Source organism: Ornithorhynchus anatinus, chromosome 7 (assembly GCF_004115215.2).
Source record: "Ornithorhynchus anatinus isolate Pmale09 chromosome 7, mOrnAna1.pri.v4, whole genome shotgun sequence".
NCBI classification, from domain to species: Eukaryota; Metazoa; Chordata; class Mammalia; order Monotremata; family Ornithorhynchidae; genus Ornithorhynchus; species Ornithorhynchus anatinus.
In genome coordinates this window covers 69376427-69393776 of record NC_041734.1, presented here as the reverse complement: position 1 = coordinate 69393776, position 17350 = coordinate 69376427, and the positions used below count along the sequence as shown (strand labels likewise).

The 17350-nt window shown below is 44.7% G+C and overlaps 1 protein-coding gene across 1 annotated transcript; it reads left to right on the top strand.

The window, feature by feature from the left end:
- Positions 1–7838: 7838 nt before the first annotated feature.
- On the top strand, positions 7839–16563 carry SRSF3 (serine and arginine rich splicing factor 3). The gene is made up of 6 exons (XM_001508979.4): positions 7839–7993; positions 10009–10216; positions 11681–11815; positions 14179–14217; positions 14858–14944; positions 15132–16563. The coding sequence occupies exons 2-6, from the start codon at positions 10011–10013 to the stop codon at positions 15157–15159; spliced, it is 495 nt and encodes a 164-aa protein (XP_001509029.2). The 5' UTR covers positions 7839–7993; positions 10009–10010; the 3' UTR covers positions 15160–16563.
- Positions 16564–17350: the final 787 nt, after the last annotated feature.

The window sequence follows — 17350 nt, the reverse complement described above, 5'->3', positions numbered from 1 at the left end:
AAGTAGGAGGGAGAACAGGTTTTGAATCCCAATTTTGTAAATAAGGGAACTGGGAATAAAGAAATTAAGTGGCTTGCCCATGGTCACACGGCAAACAAGGGGCAGAGCTGGGATTAGAACCCAAGTTCTCCAACTCCCAGGCCCAGGATCTTTCTACTAGGCCATGCTGCTTCTATTCCAACCCAGCATGTTCACTTCACTTCGCTAACACCTACCTACTCCCTGTATAATAATAATAATGATGGCATTTGTTAAGTGCTTACTATGTGCCAACGACTGTTCTAAGCACTAGGGTAGATACAAGGTAATTAGGTTGTCCCATGTGGGGCTCACAGTCTTAATCCTCATTTGACAGATGACTTAACTGAGACCCAGAGAAGTTAAGTGACTTGTCCAAGGTCTCACAGCTGCTAAGTGGGGGAGCCGGGATTAGAACCCACGTCCTCTGACTCCCAAGCCGGTGCTCTTTCCAACTACGCCAAACTGCTTCATTATCTCTTGCTTCTTGATCTCATCTATCTCGCAGTTGACCTCTTGCCCATGTCCTGTGTCTGGCCTATAACTGTTCCTACTAAAATCACATCTCCTCCAAGAGGCCTTCCCTGACTAAACCCTCTTTTCCCCATCCCTGCTCCCTTCTTCATTACTCTTGCCCTTAGAATTGTACCCTTTATTCACCCCTCCTTCAACTCCATAGCCCTGTTTTGCATATCCATAGTTTATTTTAATGTCTGTCCCCTCTTTTAGACTTGTAAGCACCTTGAGGCAGGGAACATGTCCACCAACTCTGTTATATTGTATGCTACGCATACAGAGCTCAATAAATACAACTGATTGATTGAGTGATCGAGCACACACTGTACTATGTCCCTGGGGAGAGTTCAATCAAATTCGTAGACAGAATCCTTGCTCTCATGGCACTTACATTCCACTGGTATTCTCAAATGCCTATCCTTCAATCAATCAATTGTATTTATTGAATGCATACTTTTTTATGGTATTTGTTTAGCGCTTACTATGTGCCATGACACATGTCATGTGTAACATGACTATGAAAGGCAGTATTTTAATTGGATTTTAATTTTGATAAGGAGAAGCAGCATGGCCTAGTGGACAGAACACGGTCCTGGGAGTCGAAGGACCTGAGCTCTAGTCTGGGCTCCACCACTTGTCTCCTAATGACCTTGGGCAATTTACTTCACTTCTCTGTGCCTCAATCCATAAAACGGGGATTAAGACTTAGAGCCTCATGAGGGACATGGACTGTGTCCGACCTGATTACCTTGTATCTACCCCAGCACTTAGGACAGGGCACACAGTAAGCGCTTAACAAATGCCATAAAAAAATCCAAAACTGTAGACTGTCTCTTGCTTGCTCTCCATCCTGGAATACATACCTTTCCCAGGAGGAGAGAGGCTGCAGTCAGGAGCCTAAGGCTGTGACTTTTGAGCAAATCAGGCTCCTTACAGAAGACTGTTCACCCTGCCTGCCCTATGCAAAACACCAGCACAGTACAGCCCTGAATAATAATAATAATAATATTACTGTCCTCTCCTGGATTGTACTCTTTATTCACCTCTCCCTCAGCCCCACAACACTTACGTATATATCTATAATTTATATTATATTCATTCATTCATTCAATCGTATTTATTAAGCACTTACTGTATGCAGAGCACTCTACTAAGCTCTTGGGAGAGTATAATACAACAACAGTCACATTCCCTGCCCACCATAAGTTCACAGTCTAGAGGAATAATAATTGTGGTACTTGTTAAGCGCTTACTATTTGCCAGCCACTGTACTAAGCCCTAGGGTGAATAGAAGCAAATCAGGTTGGGCACAGTCTATGTGGGGCTCACAGGCCCCATTCCCATTTTACAGATGAGGTAACTGAAGCCCTGAGAAGTGGAGTGAGTTTCCCAAGGTCACACAGCTGACAAATGGTGGAGCTGAGATTAGAACCCATGACCTTCTGACTCCCAGGCCTGTGCTCTATCCAATATGCCATGTTGTTTCTCTAATATTAATGTCTGTCTCCCCCTCTAGACTGTAAACTACTCGTGGGTAGGGAATGGGTCAACCAACTCTGTCAAATTGTACTCTCCCAAGTGCTTAGTACAGTGCTCTGCACACAGTAAGTTAACTACCACTAATTGATTGGTATTCATTAAACATTTACTATGTTCCAAGCACTGTACTAAGCCCTTGGGTAAATACAAAATAAGCAGATCAGTCACAGTATTTCCACATGAGGCTGTAGTTGGGTAGGAATTGTCTCTAACTGTTGCCGAATTGTACTTTCCAATTACAATTAGTACAGTGCTCTGCACAGAGTAAGTGCTCAATAAATACGATTGAATGAATGAATGAACATAGGACTCATAATCTAAGAAGGAGGGATAACAGGTAATTAATCCCCATATTTACAGATGAAGATAGTGCTATTCGGGGAAGTTAAGTGACTTGCCCAAAATCACACATCAGACAAATACTTAAAAAGAAAAAAGTGGCAGAGCCAGGACTAGAACCCAGAACTTACAGTCCTGTTCTCTTTCTACTAGACCACACTCCTTTTCAAAATGCTTTTTAATCTCTTTTTCTACATAAAACAGAAGAGCCTGGTGTCCTGGGTGCCCACACCTCCAGTGGGAGCCAGCTCACTCCCCAAGCTTTGGGATTGGTCCCCTAATTCTTCTACCCTCTCCCCCATTCCACCTCTAGACCCTCCCCCAATGCTAACCCCAGGAGAAGGGAGACAAAGTGGACAAAGGATACAAAAATTCTTGTCATTGGAACCAATACATGCTTTGACTTCAATTATTTCAATATTCCAGAGTATTTATTTCCTTTTTTTGCATATAATAATCCAATAGCATTTATTTAGGGAGTACTCTATGCAGACCACTGTATTAAGCATTTGGAGGAGAATAATCAAATTAGTAGACATGATCTCTCATAATAGATGTGAGAGTGCTTTGAGCCCTTCATAAGAAATAGATTACCTTAACATCCAGTTTTAGTACTGTTGCTTTACTGTAAGAATGTAAATAATGTAAGAATGATAAGAATGATCCAGCAGATCACTGCTCTCCCATCTTCACAGCTCTTCTGGAATATCCCTTCTAGACTGTGAGCCCGATGTTAGGTAGAGATTGTCTCTATCTGTTGCCGAATTCTACTTCCCAAGCGCTTGGTACAGTGCTCTGCACACAGTAAGTGCTCAATAAATACGATTGAATGAATGGATCTCCTCCAGGAAGCCTTCCCCTATTGATTTCCAATTTCCCCACTTTAAAAAACCCATCTTTTCAGCATTTAAGGGCCACCTTAGCACTTAAATATTCTTTCTCCCCTTCTCCCGCCATCAGCACTTCATACATATCATTTATAATCTTATTACTTCCTACTTCCTCCTATCTTTTAGCGCCAGTCTCCCCTGCTAGATTATTAGTTCCTTGAGGGCAGAGATTATATCTAATTATGGTACTCTCTCATGCACCTAGTAAGGTGCTTTGCCCACAGTAGGTCCTTAATAAATACTATTGAATAGAAAAAGTTGAAACAAAAAAAGTTTATAACCCACACCACCAAGCTAGGAGAAGGGATCTCTGCTTCCCTTGAAAACCAGGCTAGTAGAAGGATAGGCCAAACCCAGGATCAGTCAGCAGAAGAGTAGCAAGAAAGGTAAATTTCCTGTTGTTGGGTTTTTAACTTTGTTTTTTCTTTCTTTTAATTTCCCTTATCCTTACAAGGGCTTATCTCAGGAAAACGGTGGGAGGCTGCACTTCCTGGAAGGCAGGAAGCACCTGGTTGGAAAATCTAATGAAAAAATAAATGTTTAGCCCTGGCAAGTTCCCAGGACCAGGTAGGCAGGTGGGGATGGATCCATCAATTAATGGATCAATGGTATTTATTGAGTGCTTACTGTGTGCAGTGCATTGTAACTAAGTTGTTGGGAGAGTATCTTACAACAGAATTGGTAGACACACTCCTTGCTCACAGGAGGCTATCAGTCTAGAAGGGGAAACAGAGGCCTGGAATGCCCACATCCTGCCTCTGGCCTGGAATGGCCTCCCTCCTCAAAAGCGGCAATTACTCTCCCCCTTCAAAGCCTTTTTGAAGGCCCATCTCCTCCAAGAGGCCTTCCTTGAGTATGCCCTCCTTTCCTCTTCTCCCACTCCCTTCTGCGTCATCCCAACTTGCTCCCTTCATTTATAGCCTCTCCTAGCCCCACAGCACTTTTGTTTTTATCTGTAATTTATTTATTTATTTATGCATTCAAAAGTATATATTGAGCGCTTACTGTTGCAGAGCAATATGCTCAGGGCTTGGGTTTTATAGTAATGTCTGTCTCCCCCTCTAGACTATGCTCTTTGTGAGCATGGATGTGTCTGCTTATTGTTATATTGTACACTCCCAAGCGCTTAGTACAGTGCTCTGTACAAAGGAAGCACTCAATAAATACAATTGAAAGAATGAACATTAAAATGAATTATGAATATGTACAAAAGTGCTACGGGGCCTGGGTGAGATGAATATCAAGTGCTTCAAGGATGCAGATCCGACTGCATAGGTGATGCAGAAGGTAGGGTAAAGAGGGGAAGTGAGAGGGCTTAGTCAGGTGAGGCCTCTTGAAAGAGTTGTGATTTTAATAGGTTTTGATGTGGGGAGAATAGTGATCTGTCGGATATGAAGGGAGAGGGAGCTGCAGGCTGGAGAGAGGACATGGGAATGGAGTGCACGGCGATGAAACTGAGATACAAAGAGTAGGTTAATATTGCTTGATCCATGGAAGAACGAAGGAGGGGGCTACCCAAGACAAAACAATAGAGGGTCTCTCCTGGCTTCTCATCACATCCTAATACCTTGTTTTGCAACAGTGTAGCGGTCTCAGGTTTCATCAGTCTTGATCATACCAAAAAAATACCACTTGCAAACATCCTTTTCAACTGTGAAGACGCCTGAAAATAGTTTGGCCAGTAAGCAGCAGGCAGGAACTGTTCAATTGCTTTTTTTTTTGGTGTGTAGTGTTGAATCTGTACTGAAAACCCAGCCCGAAGACACCCTTCCCTTAATAGCCAGAGAAGTTTCTCATTGGGCGGTTGATTTCCTTTCCAACTCTGTGAACTCGTGCAGAAAGAAAAAAAGTTCAACAGCTCCTCTTCCTTTCCTTTCCACTTTAAAAGTGTTTCTTAGAGGTTAAACTTTCTTAAAAGGCCATATCTCCTCACCTGGTTTTGCTCTGAATTCTTGGGGTGAGGTTTTTGTGTGTTGTTTTGTTTTTTCAGAGTGTTTAGGTCTTACATTTGCCTACTGCCTCTTCCTGGTAGGGGCTGGATTAGGAATAGCAGGAAACACTCTCACATTTAACCGGCTAATAAAATATAACAAGACCAATCTGATGGCGCTGGCCTTAAAGGCATCCAGTTAGGTAAGGTGATTTTCACCACTGCTAAAACCTGGAGGAAGTGCTTTAAACTGAAATCCCCCCAGGAATTCAAGCCCTTTTCCAAGCTCATGGCCCTGGCCTTTAAGGCCTGGGTTTTGATTCTTCAACACACAGCCTGTCTCTGCAGGGCTGCCTAACAAATTGAGTTCAGAGAAGAGCAGAGGGAATCAGGATTAGAAGCAGCACCCACATGCTCAGTCAATCAGGAGGTATTTATTAAACACTTACTCTGTACCCAACACTGTGCTGAACGCTTGGAAGAGCACAGCAGAGTAGGTAGACACGATCCCTGACCTCGAGGATCTTGTAATCTAGCAGGAGAGGCAATCACTAGAGTGTGAGCTCGATGTGGGCAGAGAATGTGTCTTTTTTTAATTGTACTCTCCCAAGCACTTAATAAGTGCTTTGCACTCAGTAAGAGCTCAATAAATAAATGGGAAGCAGTGTGGCTCAGTGGAAAGAGGTCAGGCTTGGGAGTCAGAGATCATGGGTTCTAATCGCCGCTCTGCCACTTATCAGCTGTGTGATTTTTGGACAAGTCACTTAACTGCTCTGTGTCTCAGTTGTCCCATCTGTAAAATGGGGATTAAGACTGTGAGCCCTACATGGGACAAACTGATTACCCTGTATCTACCCCCATGCTTAGAACAGAGCTTGTCAGATAGTAAGCGCTTAACAAATACCAGCATCATCGTTATTATTATAAAATACAATTGAATAAAATGAATTAGGGGAAAGGGAAACAATTTGTGAGTGCTGCGAGATGCCCTTTCCATTTGCACAGCTGCTCGATTTGGGCAGAGCTGGTAATCCGGGCCACATAATAATAATAATAGTAAAAATGTTGGTATTTGTTAAGTGCCTACTCTGTACCAAGCACTGTTCTATGCGTTGGGGGAGATAGAAGGTAATCGGTCTGTCTCAGGTGGGGCTCACAGTCTTCATCCCCATTTTACAGATGAGGGAACTGAGGCACAGATAGATTAAGTGACTTGCCCAAGGTCACAGAGCTGACAAGTGGCAGTGTCAGGATTAGAACCCATGACCTCTAACTCCCAAGCCCGGGCTCTTTCCGCTGAGCCACGCTGCTTCTCTAAAAATAATAATGGTGGTATTTGTTAAGTGCTTACTATGTGCAAAGCACTGTTCTAATTGCTGGGGGGATACGAGGTGATCAAGTTGTCCCACGTGGGGCTCACAGTCTTAATCCCCCTTTTACAGATGAGGTAACTGAAGCCCAGAGAACTGAAGTGATTTGCCCAAAGTCACACAGCTGACATGCGGCAGAGACGAGATAATAATAATAATAATAATGCTGGTATTGGATAAGCACTTACTATGTGCAAAGCACTGTTCTAAGCGCTGGGGGGATACAAGGTGATCAGATTGTCTCTCATGAGGCTCACAGTCTTCATCCCCATTTTACAGATGAGGGACCTGAGGCCCAGAGAAGTGAAGTGACTTGCCCACAGTCCCACAGCTGACAAGTGGCAGAGGAAGGATTAGAACCCATGACCTCTGACTCCCCAGCCCGGCCTCTTTCCACTGAGCCACGCTGCATAGGTACATATTTAGGATTCCATTTATTAATGATGTGTATATATGTATAATTCTATTTATACCGATGCAACCGTTGACTTGTTTTGTGGTCTGTCTCCCCCCTTCTAGACAGTTCATTCAATAGTATTTATTGAGCGCTTACTATGTGCAGAGCACTGGACTAAGCGCTTGGAATGGACAAATCGGTAACAGAGACAGTCCCTGCCCTTTGACGGGTTTAGGGATGGTCTCTGTTGCCGAATCCTCCTTTCCAAGCGCTTATTCTAGTGCTCCGCGCTCAGCCCAGTTCTCCTCCTTTCCCTCTGGTCCTCCCCCTCTCCCGTCCCCTCAGCACTGTACTCGTCCGCTCAACTGAATATATCTTCATCACCCTATTTACTTTGTTAATGAGATGTACATCACCCTGATTCTATTTATTTGCAATTGTTTTAATGAGATGTTCTTCCCCTCGATTCTATTTATTGCCCTTGTCCCCCCCGATTAGACTGTAAGCCCGTCAAAGGGCAGGCACTGTCTCTCTCTGCTACCGATTTGTCCATTCCAAGCGCTTAGTCCAGTGCTCCGCACATAGTAAGGGCTCAATGAATACATTGAATGAATGAATAAATGAACGATCGTCCTCCATTTTCTCCCCAGGCCGGGCTGAGGCCGCCAAGGCCCTCCCCGGCCGCCATGTTGCGCCGGGAAGCCCCGCCCGAAGGCGGCGAGGCGGGCCGGGGGAGCTGTCAATCAGGCGCTCCTCGGCCGCTGAGTGGTCGACGCCGGCAGCCCACGTGACCGGAGGCGGGCCTATATAAAGGGGTGGGCGGCGGCGAGTGGCCGCCATTTTGTGGACGTGGGACGAGCGGGAGCGACGGCCGGAGCGGCGCCGGGACGAGCGGGCATTCCAGCAGAGCGGGGGAGCTAGAGCCTCCTTTTTTTTTTGTTTTTCTTTTCCTCTCTCTTTCCCCGCCCCTCTCCCCTCTGAATCCCACTCTTCGGTAAGCGCCGTGGGGGAGAGGCCCGCGTTCCCGGGGCTCCCTGGCGGAGGCGGGAGACAAAGAGCCGCCGCCATTTTGTGGCGCACCGCGGAGGGCGGGGGCGGCGGGCGGCGCTCAGGCCTTCGCCCCTCCGCCGGGAGGACCACGAGGACCGCGGCCCTTCGGAGGCTGGTGGGGCGCAGGGGGAGAGGCCGAGGGCACCGGGGCTCCCCCCGCATCCACGTTGACACCAAAATAATCCCCCATCCCGCCTCCTACGGTCCCAATCTTCGTCCGAAGGACCGGCCTGGATGGCGGGGCGAGGGTCTTCCCGCACCCCCGCCGGTCGTCGAGGCCAACGGCTGGGCCCCCCACGTGGGGCAGCCCAAAGTCGCCCTCCCGTTTGGGTGCCCATAATAAAAACTAATACGAAAGGAAGGATTAATTAAGCCCTTTCGATGGGCCGAGCACTGGGCTAAGCGCTGGGCCAGGTAGACGGGGAGGTCGTCCCACGTGGGGCCCATTTTTCGGTTGGCTTCCCGCCCCGGGTGGTTGCCATTCAGCCCTTCTTTAGGTATTTATGTATTTTTTTCTCCTTCCCCAAAGAGGTTTTTAGTTGCACGGATCTCGGGGCAGTCCCGGTTTGGGCGGGGAGGGTGCCTGAGTGGTAGGAACTCGGGTGGCGGGTTCTAATCCCGCCTCTGCGCAAGTCACTTCCTCCTCCCTTGCTCGGCGACTTGGAGCAAAGCACTTCTCCCTGCCTCAGTTGCCTCGACTGTAAAATGGGTTGTAGGGCTGGGAGCCCCACGGGGGGCAACCTGATGATCTTCGATCTTCCCCAGCCTTTAGAACAGTGCTTGGCACATAGTAAGACCTCTCTCTCTGCCTCAGTTGCCTCGACTGTAAAATGGAGGTTAGGACTGGGAGCTCCACGCGCGGGGAGAGCCTGATTATCTTCGATCTACCCCAGCCTTTAGAACAGTGCTTGGCATATAGTAAAACCTCTCTCTGCCTCAGTTGCCTCGACTGTAAAATGGGGGTTAGGACTGGGAGCCCCACGGGGTGGGAGGCAGCCTGATTCTCATATCTCCCCCAGCCTTTAGAGCAGTGCCTGGCACATAGATTTCTCCCTGCCTCAGTTGCCTCGACTGTAAAATGGAGGTTAGGGCTGGGAGCTCCACGAGGGGGAGAGCCTGATTATCTTCCATCTCCCCCAGCCTTTGGAACAGTGCTTGGCACATAGTAAGACTCCTCCCTGCCTCAGTTGCCTCGACTGTAAAATGGGGGTTAGAACAGGGAGCCCCACGGGGTAAGGGCAGCCTTTTTATCTAATATCTCCCGCAGCCTTTAGAACATTGCTTGGCACGGAGTAAGCGCTTGATTGTCGATGCGAAGGAAAATGTGTTAGATCGTGTGGATCCAAAAATAGGGAACGTCGTGAATCGGTTTTAGGATCGTCTGCCTTCCCAGGCCCCTGCAGGGAATAACTGAATTTTTTTTTTTATCGGTAGGAGTCAAAATTGGGCTGCTGTGGCTGGGCCTAAATTAGTATCCCATGCCCATCTTGTAGCACGATGCATTTGGAGTTTTGACGCCGAGGGGGAGGTCGGAGGATTGGTCCCTTTTGATCAAAGTCGCGTTAAAAGACTTTCTGCCCCTCGAAACCCATTTGGTTTGGCACCGGGGAGGCATAGGACAGGTTCAGTTGGTGAAAATGGGCGTGGCGTTGTGCTGGGGAGGGGGGGGGTTTGAGGTGGAAGAGACTCTTTTATTTTAGACGTTTCAATACCACAACCTTCCCTCGGATTAATGCTTCCAGTATTGCCGTTGCAGTCCAAATCTTTAACCTGATTTTTGTATTGGAAATAATTCTTATTTTAAAAAATATTAGCCCCATATAGTCACCCATGTCATGAAAGTTGGTTTTTTTGGGGCCCGAAGGGGCAACCATAAGCGTTACTAGAAGTCTAGGCAATAAATAGGCGTAATTTGCTTTTTAGCCACTAACAATTAAAAAAAAAATTCTTGTCTTGCAGCGATGCATCGTGATTCTTGTCCACTGGACTGTAAGGTCTATGTAGGGAACCTTGGGAACAATGGGAACAAAACTGAATTGGAAAGAGCTTTTGGATATTATGGACCACTGCGCAGTGTATGGGTTGCTAGAAACCCCCCCGGCTTTGCTTTTGTTGAGTTTGAGGACCCACGAGATGCAGCGGATGCTGTGAGAGAACTAGATGGAAGGTAACTTTCAACTACCGTATTTAGTACTTATGGACTTCCGTTTTTCATTTCTTCAAACTTTACACAAAATGCAGTTCTGAAAATCCAAAAATTACTAAGGTCAAAATACGAGCAAAATGAATTTTGCCACTTTAAAAACTGGTCTTTTATGAAAAGCTAAGCCCTGAAGCTCAGAAATGAAAAAAATGTTACTCATCCTTGTAAACATTTTATTTGTTGGAATAACATGGCAAAGCAAGATGTCCGTTGCTTAAAGTAATGAACAGCATCCTTTTCCTGTTGTTTATCCAGCTCTTGTTTTCCTGATAATGAACAATTTCATTATTCTTTAGCAGGAGGCCCTAGGAGAAGAATGTAACTAAATTAGTAGCTTTAGGTGCAACTTAACACCTTCAGTAAAGCTTAGATGTGGGAAGAGTGTATAAACTAGGCTTAAGTGTGATGGAGATGGCTGAGTCTAGTTTTTTAAAGCACATGTTGAGGCACTGGAGCATTACCTGCTGCTGTGTGTTTTTGGGTAAGCCATTTAACTTCTCTGTACTTCAGTTTCCTCATGTAAAATGGGAGATAAAATTCTCGCTGTGCATCAGAGACTCCTGATTACCTTGCATCCACCCCAGGACTTGGTGCTTAGCATTTGATAATTACCATATGTCATGTTTGAACAACAGCCAGATGATACTTTCTAGAATCCAGATTTAGGTAATTTGATATAGTTTTTCCCGAATTAAAATCTGTTACTTTTTTGGATTAGGCTCAGCCAAATTCCTGTCTAAATAAAACTTGGCATTGTCATATCTGCAGTTTAAAAGAAAATTGGTTAAAACTGGCATGCTATAGAGGGGAATCTCAGTATATGGCCAAAATTGAGAGGTTGGAGTAATCTGCTTCTTTAAACACCTAGGTTTTGGGTTGGAGGGTGAACATTGCTGTGAGGGAAAACAGTGTGCAAGTAAGCTAATATTCATTTTCAGTCTAGCTTTTTGGAATGAAAGGGGTTGTGACTAAGAAGAAAATGGGCTATTGTGGGTGGGTTTAATGCAAATTTGGTATGCTGGACATTTCTGATTTGTCTGCATGGTTGGTTTATCGGAACCGATGCCTTAAAAGCAAATACCTCTGAGGTGTTATTTGGGGGGGCGGGAGGTGGGGAGAGAAGTGGAAAAGTTTGGGTTTTGATGAGGAGATCTGAATGAGCCAAACTTTGATTTAATGGCTTAATTAGTGGTTGATGGAAGCCTATGGTAGTATTGCAAGCATTGTCAACTGTGTGTAAACCCAAGATCCTCTAGTTGTTGGAGAGATTTGCTCGAAGGTGGGCTTTTCAAATATATCGTGGGTGTCACCTGTCAAACTTGGCTAGAATTTTCCGAGTTCGATAGATTCCCAAGATCTAATCAAGGATCCTTTCGGCCCGCTTAGGTGGAGTGTGGAGTAATTGTAGTGTCGGGTCTTTTCTTGCAGAACATTATGTGGGTGTCGCGTCCGGGTGGAACTCTCAAATGGAGAAAAAAGAAGTCGTAATCGAGGCCCACCACCTTCCTGGGGTCGTCGTCCTCGAGATGACTATCGCCGGAGGAGTCCTCCGCCTCGCCGCAGGTACCTAAGTCAGAGAACACCTTTGGAATCCTTGGTGTTGTTACCTTTAGGATTATAGGACCAGGTGTTTAAAGCATGTTGATGGGTAACATTTTAAACATCTATTGCTGGCAAACAGACACACGTAAAGGGAAAGAGGTGTGTGTGGGGTGGGTGGGGGAGAGGTCTGTAAGGTGTGCTGAATGTTGGCTTTTGTCCTGAGGTTTCTGTTCAAACTGATAGTCAGTTTCTTCTGTCCAGGATCTATCTATCTATCGATCTATCTTCGGAAAATTGTTTGATTTCATCTTCTAGCCACATCTTTCCCCTTCTTTCCCATACTTCAATTTAGGCCATCTCCCCTTCCTTTACTCCATAATGACAAACATTACATACAGCAGTTTAGATTTCCACGCAGATAGTTGTATCGTTCTACTGTTCACACAACTGTAATATTTGGTCAAACAGGCAGCTGTTTTCAAAACTGTTACAACTGGTAACAGACTTGTAAAATTAGCTTCACACCTAGGTCACCGATAAAAGGGGGCTAAACAGGACATAAATTCTGGCGTTTTGAGTTCTGCGAACCCCGATGTGAAAATTCAGGGTGGCTTTTTTTTTCTTTTTGCTTTTTTTTGCTTTTTTTTCCCTTTTTTTTTGGTAATTGAAAACGCCTCCTCATTCTTGGATCCAGACTGTTGTCTGGATGCATTTCACTGCCTCTCCTCAAACCAAAACATGGTTTCTCCAGGACTGAATTTACCTATTACAAGGTGAGTGAAGTCCTCTTTAGGAGAGGGGAGTTGGAAACCCTGCCCCTTTTGCAATTTAAACAGCCAAACCAGGAAAACCCCTTCCAAACCACACCTGTTGCCCATCGTAATAAGAGTACTTGTTAGCTAATAGATGGTTGTACTGATGGCTTGTTTTTCATTTTTTTGTGCTTTTTGGTCCATCTATTAATAAAAATGAACCCCGTTACAGAGTCACCATCATGTCTCTTCTCACCACCCTCTGAGTCTGCATTAGCCAGTCAACTAGCCCTTTCAGCGTCATGTGACCAGCGCGCCCCATTCTGCTTGGCTGGTGTCGTTTCACATGACCCAGGCATGGTCAGTCGTCAGGTTGCACCGCCCTTTGGTTCCCGAGCATGCTGTTTTCTCTCAGCCTCCTCTCCAACCTTAACCAAATCGGCAGCAGCCACCTCGACCGCCCACACATTCCTGGCCAATCAGCTCAGCTGTTTATTTACCAAATGTCTTCACTACAACTACAGCAGCAGCCTTCGGCTAACCAAAAAGCAGGAAAAATCCACACCACCCCCTTCGCCAACCAACTAAATACAACGCAACATCTGGCAAAACCTTTTCAGCAAATTCTTCCTGGCCGTCAGTCCGGCAGCCTCACCTCACCATTTCTAGCTTGTTGAAACCAAAAACTAGTAAGTTTTTCCTGCTTATACAGTTTACTGCTGGTTAAAATAAGGAGTAAGCGGCTTAAGTAATTATTTTTCTCGATCAAAGGCTGGCTGTGCATAATTGAGTGGTAACGTTACATATATTGCTTGAATAAAACTTTTAAGGGTGATAGGGAGTCTTTTACTGTAACCGGAATCTCAAGTTTAGACTCATTTGCATGTGTGAGATGCCAAACTAAAAATTTTAATACCTCTAACAAACAGTAGCTTTCCTTTCTTGCAAAAATTGGTTGAGTCCTATCACCTTTAAATGGTTTTACTAACAGTTTTTCAAAATTTTAAACAATTACTTTTTTGGGATGAACTGGGCCGAGCGAGCTAAGGTAATTTTTTTTTTTTATGTCTAAACACACTCTTTAAGACATTTAAAATGGGACAGATCACAGTTTGCGGTTCTAATGTACCTCTTATTGGCATCAGTATTTACCCGGAGCGCATTTTCACAAATTTTCACTCTGGTCCCCTTGGTACCACCTCAAGTCCTACCGTGGACTTTTTGGCTTGCATGGGTTCCAAAATAGTGGTCTCTGGTACCGTCCTTTTGGAACTATTCATGGGACTATGGCGTGGTGTTTGGGTAGTGGAGTTACTTGAAGTGGCAGTTTGGCATTGGACAGATCTGCTGTGAAGCATTCCTTAGTTAAAGTCAATTTCTGGTTGGAATACGTGCTTTTCACTTTGAGCTTTTTGTTCCTTAATCCTTCTGCGCGGGTTTTTTTTCCCTATTTGGTTTTGGTTTTTTTTTTTCTCCTTTTGGTTTGGTTTTGGTTTTGGTTTTTTCGGACGATGGGTGCCAGTTCTTCGGCACGTTCACTGAGCCCAACGGTGAGATTGCAAAATTGGGAGTTGCCTCACACCCAATTGCTCGAGTTGGTGAAGAGCCTCATTTTTCTATTTCTGCTTCTAGATCGCCACGAAGAAGAAGCTTCTCTCGCAGCCGCAGCAGGTAGGGGCCGTCCTGGTTTTTGACTAGGACTGTACCTCCCCCAGAACAGGTGGTAGGGCCCTCTGCTCCCAGGCGCTCAAGAGTATTTTGACTGGTGGTGGTCTCGAAATGGTAGTTTTCCCGAGGCCATTGTGATTTCTTGTCATACTCTTCGGGCTCTAAATTTGAGACTTTTGGCCGTACCTGTCAGCTTTGTGCTCTGCAGCATTCTCTCTGGCCAGTGCAGTGACCCTAAACCCTCCGTGTGGCCAATCAGTGGCACTTATCGAGTGCTTACCGTCTGTGGAACACTGTACTAAGCACTTGGATGAGTTGCTTAAGCAAGTTCCCTGCTCCCAACGAGTTTACAGTCCAGAGAACATGGTCAGATGGGCATACTGGGCTCCAGAGGGTGTGGCCCTGGCTTTGCTCGCTCTATAAGGGCCCTGGGGTCATCCTACCTGGGCACGGGTGAAGAGCGGTGGGTGGCTCCAGTGGGAAGATTTCCAGGTGGACTCGGTGTAACAGACTTGACTCGTGTGCCTAGATTTAGGAGGTAGTCTTGTGGGCAAGCTTTGAGTGCAAAGAATCCGTCTATCATTTTTTTTGGGGAAACAGCCTTAATCCAATTTTCTTCACCCCTCCCCCCCCTCCTCCCCAGGTCCCTTTCTAGAGACAGGAGAAGAGAAAGATCACTGTCCCGGGAGAGAAATCACAAGCCTTCCCGGTCCTTTTCCAGGTCTCGTAGGTAAGTGTCTTTACAAAGGCTGATGCTTTGATATGAGGTGGGTCTTTTTTTTTTTTTTTTGGTCAAAGTAGTGCTCTGAAATGTATAGAGGTCCTAAAGTCGTCTTAGAGCTGCTTTTTAGTCTCATCTTAATGAACTCACAAATTGCCCAGCTGAAAAGTTTTTTGTTTTGTTTTTTCTTCCCCAGTCGCTCTAGGTCAAATGAAAGGAAATAGAGCATCAGCCTTCAAGAGGAATGGTGTACAGGAATATGTACAGCACAATACAAGTTTTCTTTGAGACTTCATAAGCTTGGTGCATTTTTAAAATGTTTTAGCTGTTGAACTTTGTTTATTGTATCTTGTAACGGTGACACATGTAAAGATGTGAATCTGTATGGTTTTGAACTGAAGTGAGATTTAATACCAAGAATTTGTTACTTTACAATGTTCCCTTAAGCAAATTTGCATTGAATATTATTCAGTTTGTCTTGCACAGACTTGCAAATAAACCATTAAAACCTTGCAGTGGCCAAAATGTGTTTAATCTCAATGTCTTGAAAGTGATTCTGTGACCAAAATTAGACAACTTTGGAGAGCAGCCTGCATGTTTTCATGCATGCGATCAGATGATGCCTATTCAAACTGCATTTTATCTCGTTTAATGTTCCAGTGCTGGTCTAGAGGACCGTTCTTTTGACTAAATTTTGAGCCTAACTAAATTTCACTTGGGGGGAGAGAGGGGGAGAACCCTGAAGATTTGTGATTTTCCTTTTCAATGGAGGAAAACAGCCTCTCTCAGCATGCAGTCATGTAAAAATCAATATCTGGGGCGAGTAGTCTAGCCCTTTTCCACCATGCAATATTAACTGCACTCCAGTTTAAGGGTACATTGTAGAGGTGAAACATTGAATTACTGTGCAAAATTTTCCATGTTGTCATTTGTATCATGTTTTGTGAGACCTTGGGATTAAAATTTTGGTTACAACTTGTTGTAAGGATTTAACTTGCATACTTGACATGTTTTCTATGCAGAACATATTCATTCTGAATAGTCATGATTTCACATTAATGTCCAACATCGTTTGAGGAAGCTAGTTCCATTTCCTGATAAAATGCTTTTGCGGTAGTAGCCAGTCTGAGGGAAAGCCTTTCCTGTTCATTTCAATTCTTGGCATGTGGAAGTAGTTGGCCGGGCCATGAGACCTCGTTTTGTACAAAGTGGAGGCAGAACCTCGACCAGCTTACATTTTGGGGTTTTGTTCTCTTTAGGCTTAGACACTAATAAGGTTGCCCTTTCTTTTTCAAATAGAGGCCTAGTGACACTGTGACACACTTCAATTAAAAGTGTGACCTGATTGTTCTTAAACCCAAATGAAGATGCCTTTAAGAGTTTAGGCTTCAGAGTCAATTTAGCATGTTCAGTAATTTGCACTTTCCAATAAGATTTAAATTTGCTTCCATTCTGAGGTTAAATCTTGCATGGACTTCCTAAACAAAAATCATGTTGTAAAATTGTTTCGATTGTAGTCGGGCAAAATTGCTTAATATGGAGGCATGCCTAATCTTCCTAGGTAATGGGAGAAATTATGGTACATTTCAAAATCATTGTGCATTTAGATTAAACCATACTGGAACAATTTTGTGGCTTAATTTCCTTAAATGTTCTACTAAAGTTCTTGTGGGGAGCGATGCATTTGAAGGGCCCAAGGTGTTCTTAATTTCTACTCTTATTCCTTTTTTTAATCTCAGAACTACCCCAAAAATGTTTTTTCCCCAAGTAGAACCTAGGTAAAATACAGGAAACTCTTAACTTGGGTATTTTGGCTCCCTGGTTACTAGCGGATTTGTCCCATGAGAATCAATTCACTTTTAGAGAGTGAAGTAGGTGAGGAAAGCAAGAAAGCATAACCTGTTTCTTTGTAGTTTATATATCACCTGGGCTTTGTTGGCCAGGGTGCCAAATTCTGGCATCTTAGCCCAGTAACCCTTTCTTTAGGATTATCACCTAATTCCACAGGTCCCACTTGTCCTCCTTTATCCTTTAGGGGTAGATTTACTCCTTTAGGGGTAGATTTTAGGTTTTTTCCGCATTCTGATGGGGTGCTTCTTGGCACTCTGGTGGGGAGGCAGAGAAACTGGTGGCACCCAATGGCTTCTCTCAATCATCTAATGGTATTTGAGTGCTTACTGTTTGAAGAACGCTCTACTAAACCTTTGGGGAAAGTACAAAACAATAGTTGGCAGACACAATTTACCCACTGGAAACTTCCAGTCTACAGTGGGAGGCAGACACTAAAAATTAGATAGGGGAAATAGCATATAAGGATAGTTATGCAAGTGCTGGTGTGAGCTTTGAAGTACTCTCCTAACCTAATTCTTTAACTTGGGTCCCTTTTTAAGTGGATGGTCCACTCATGATACTAAA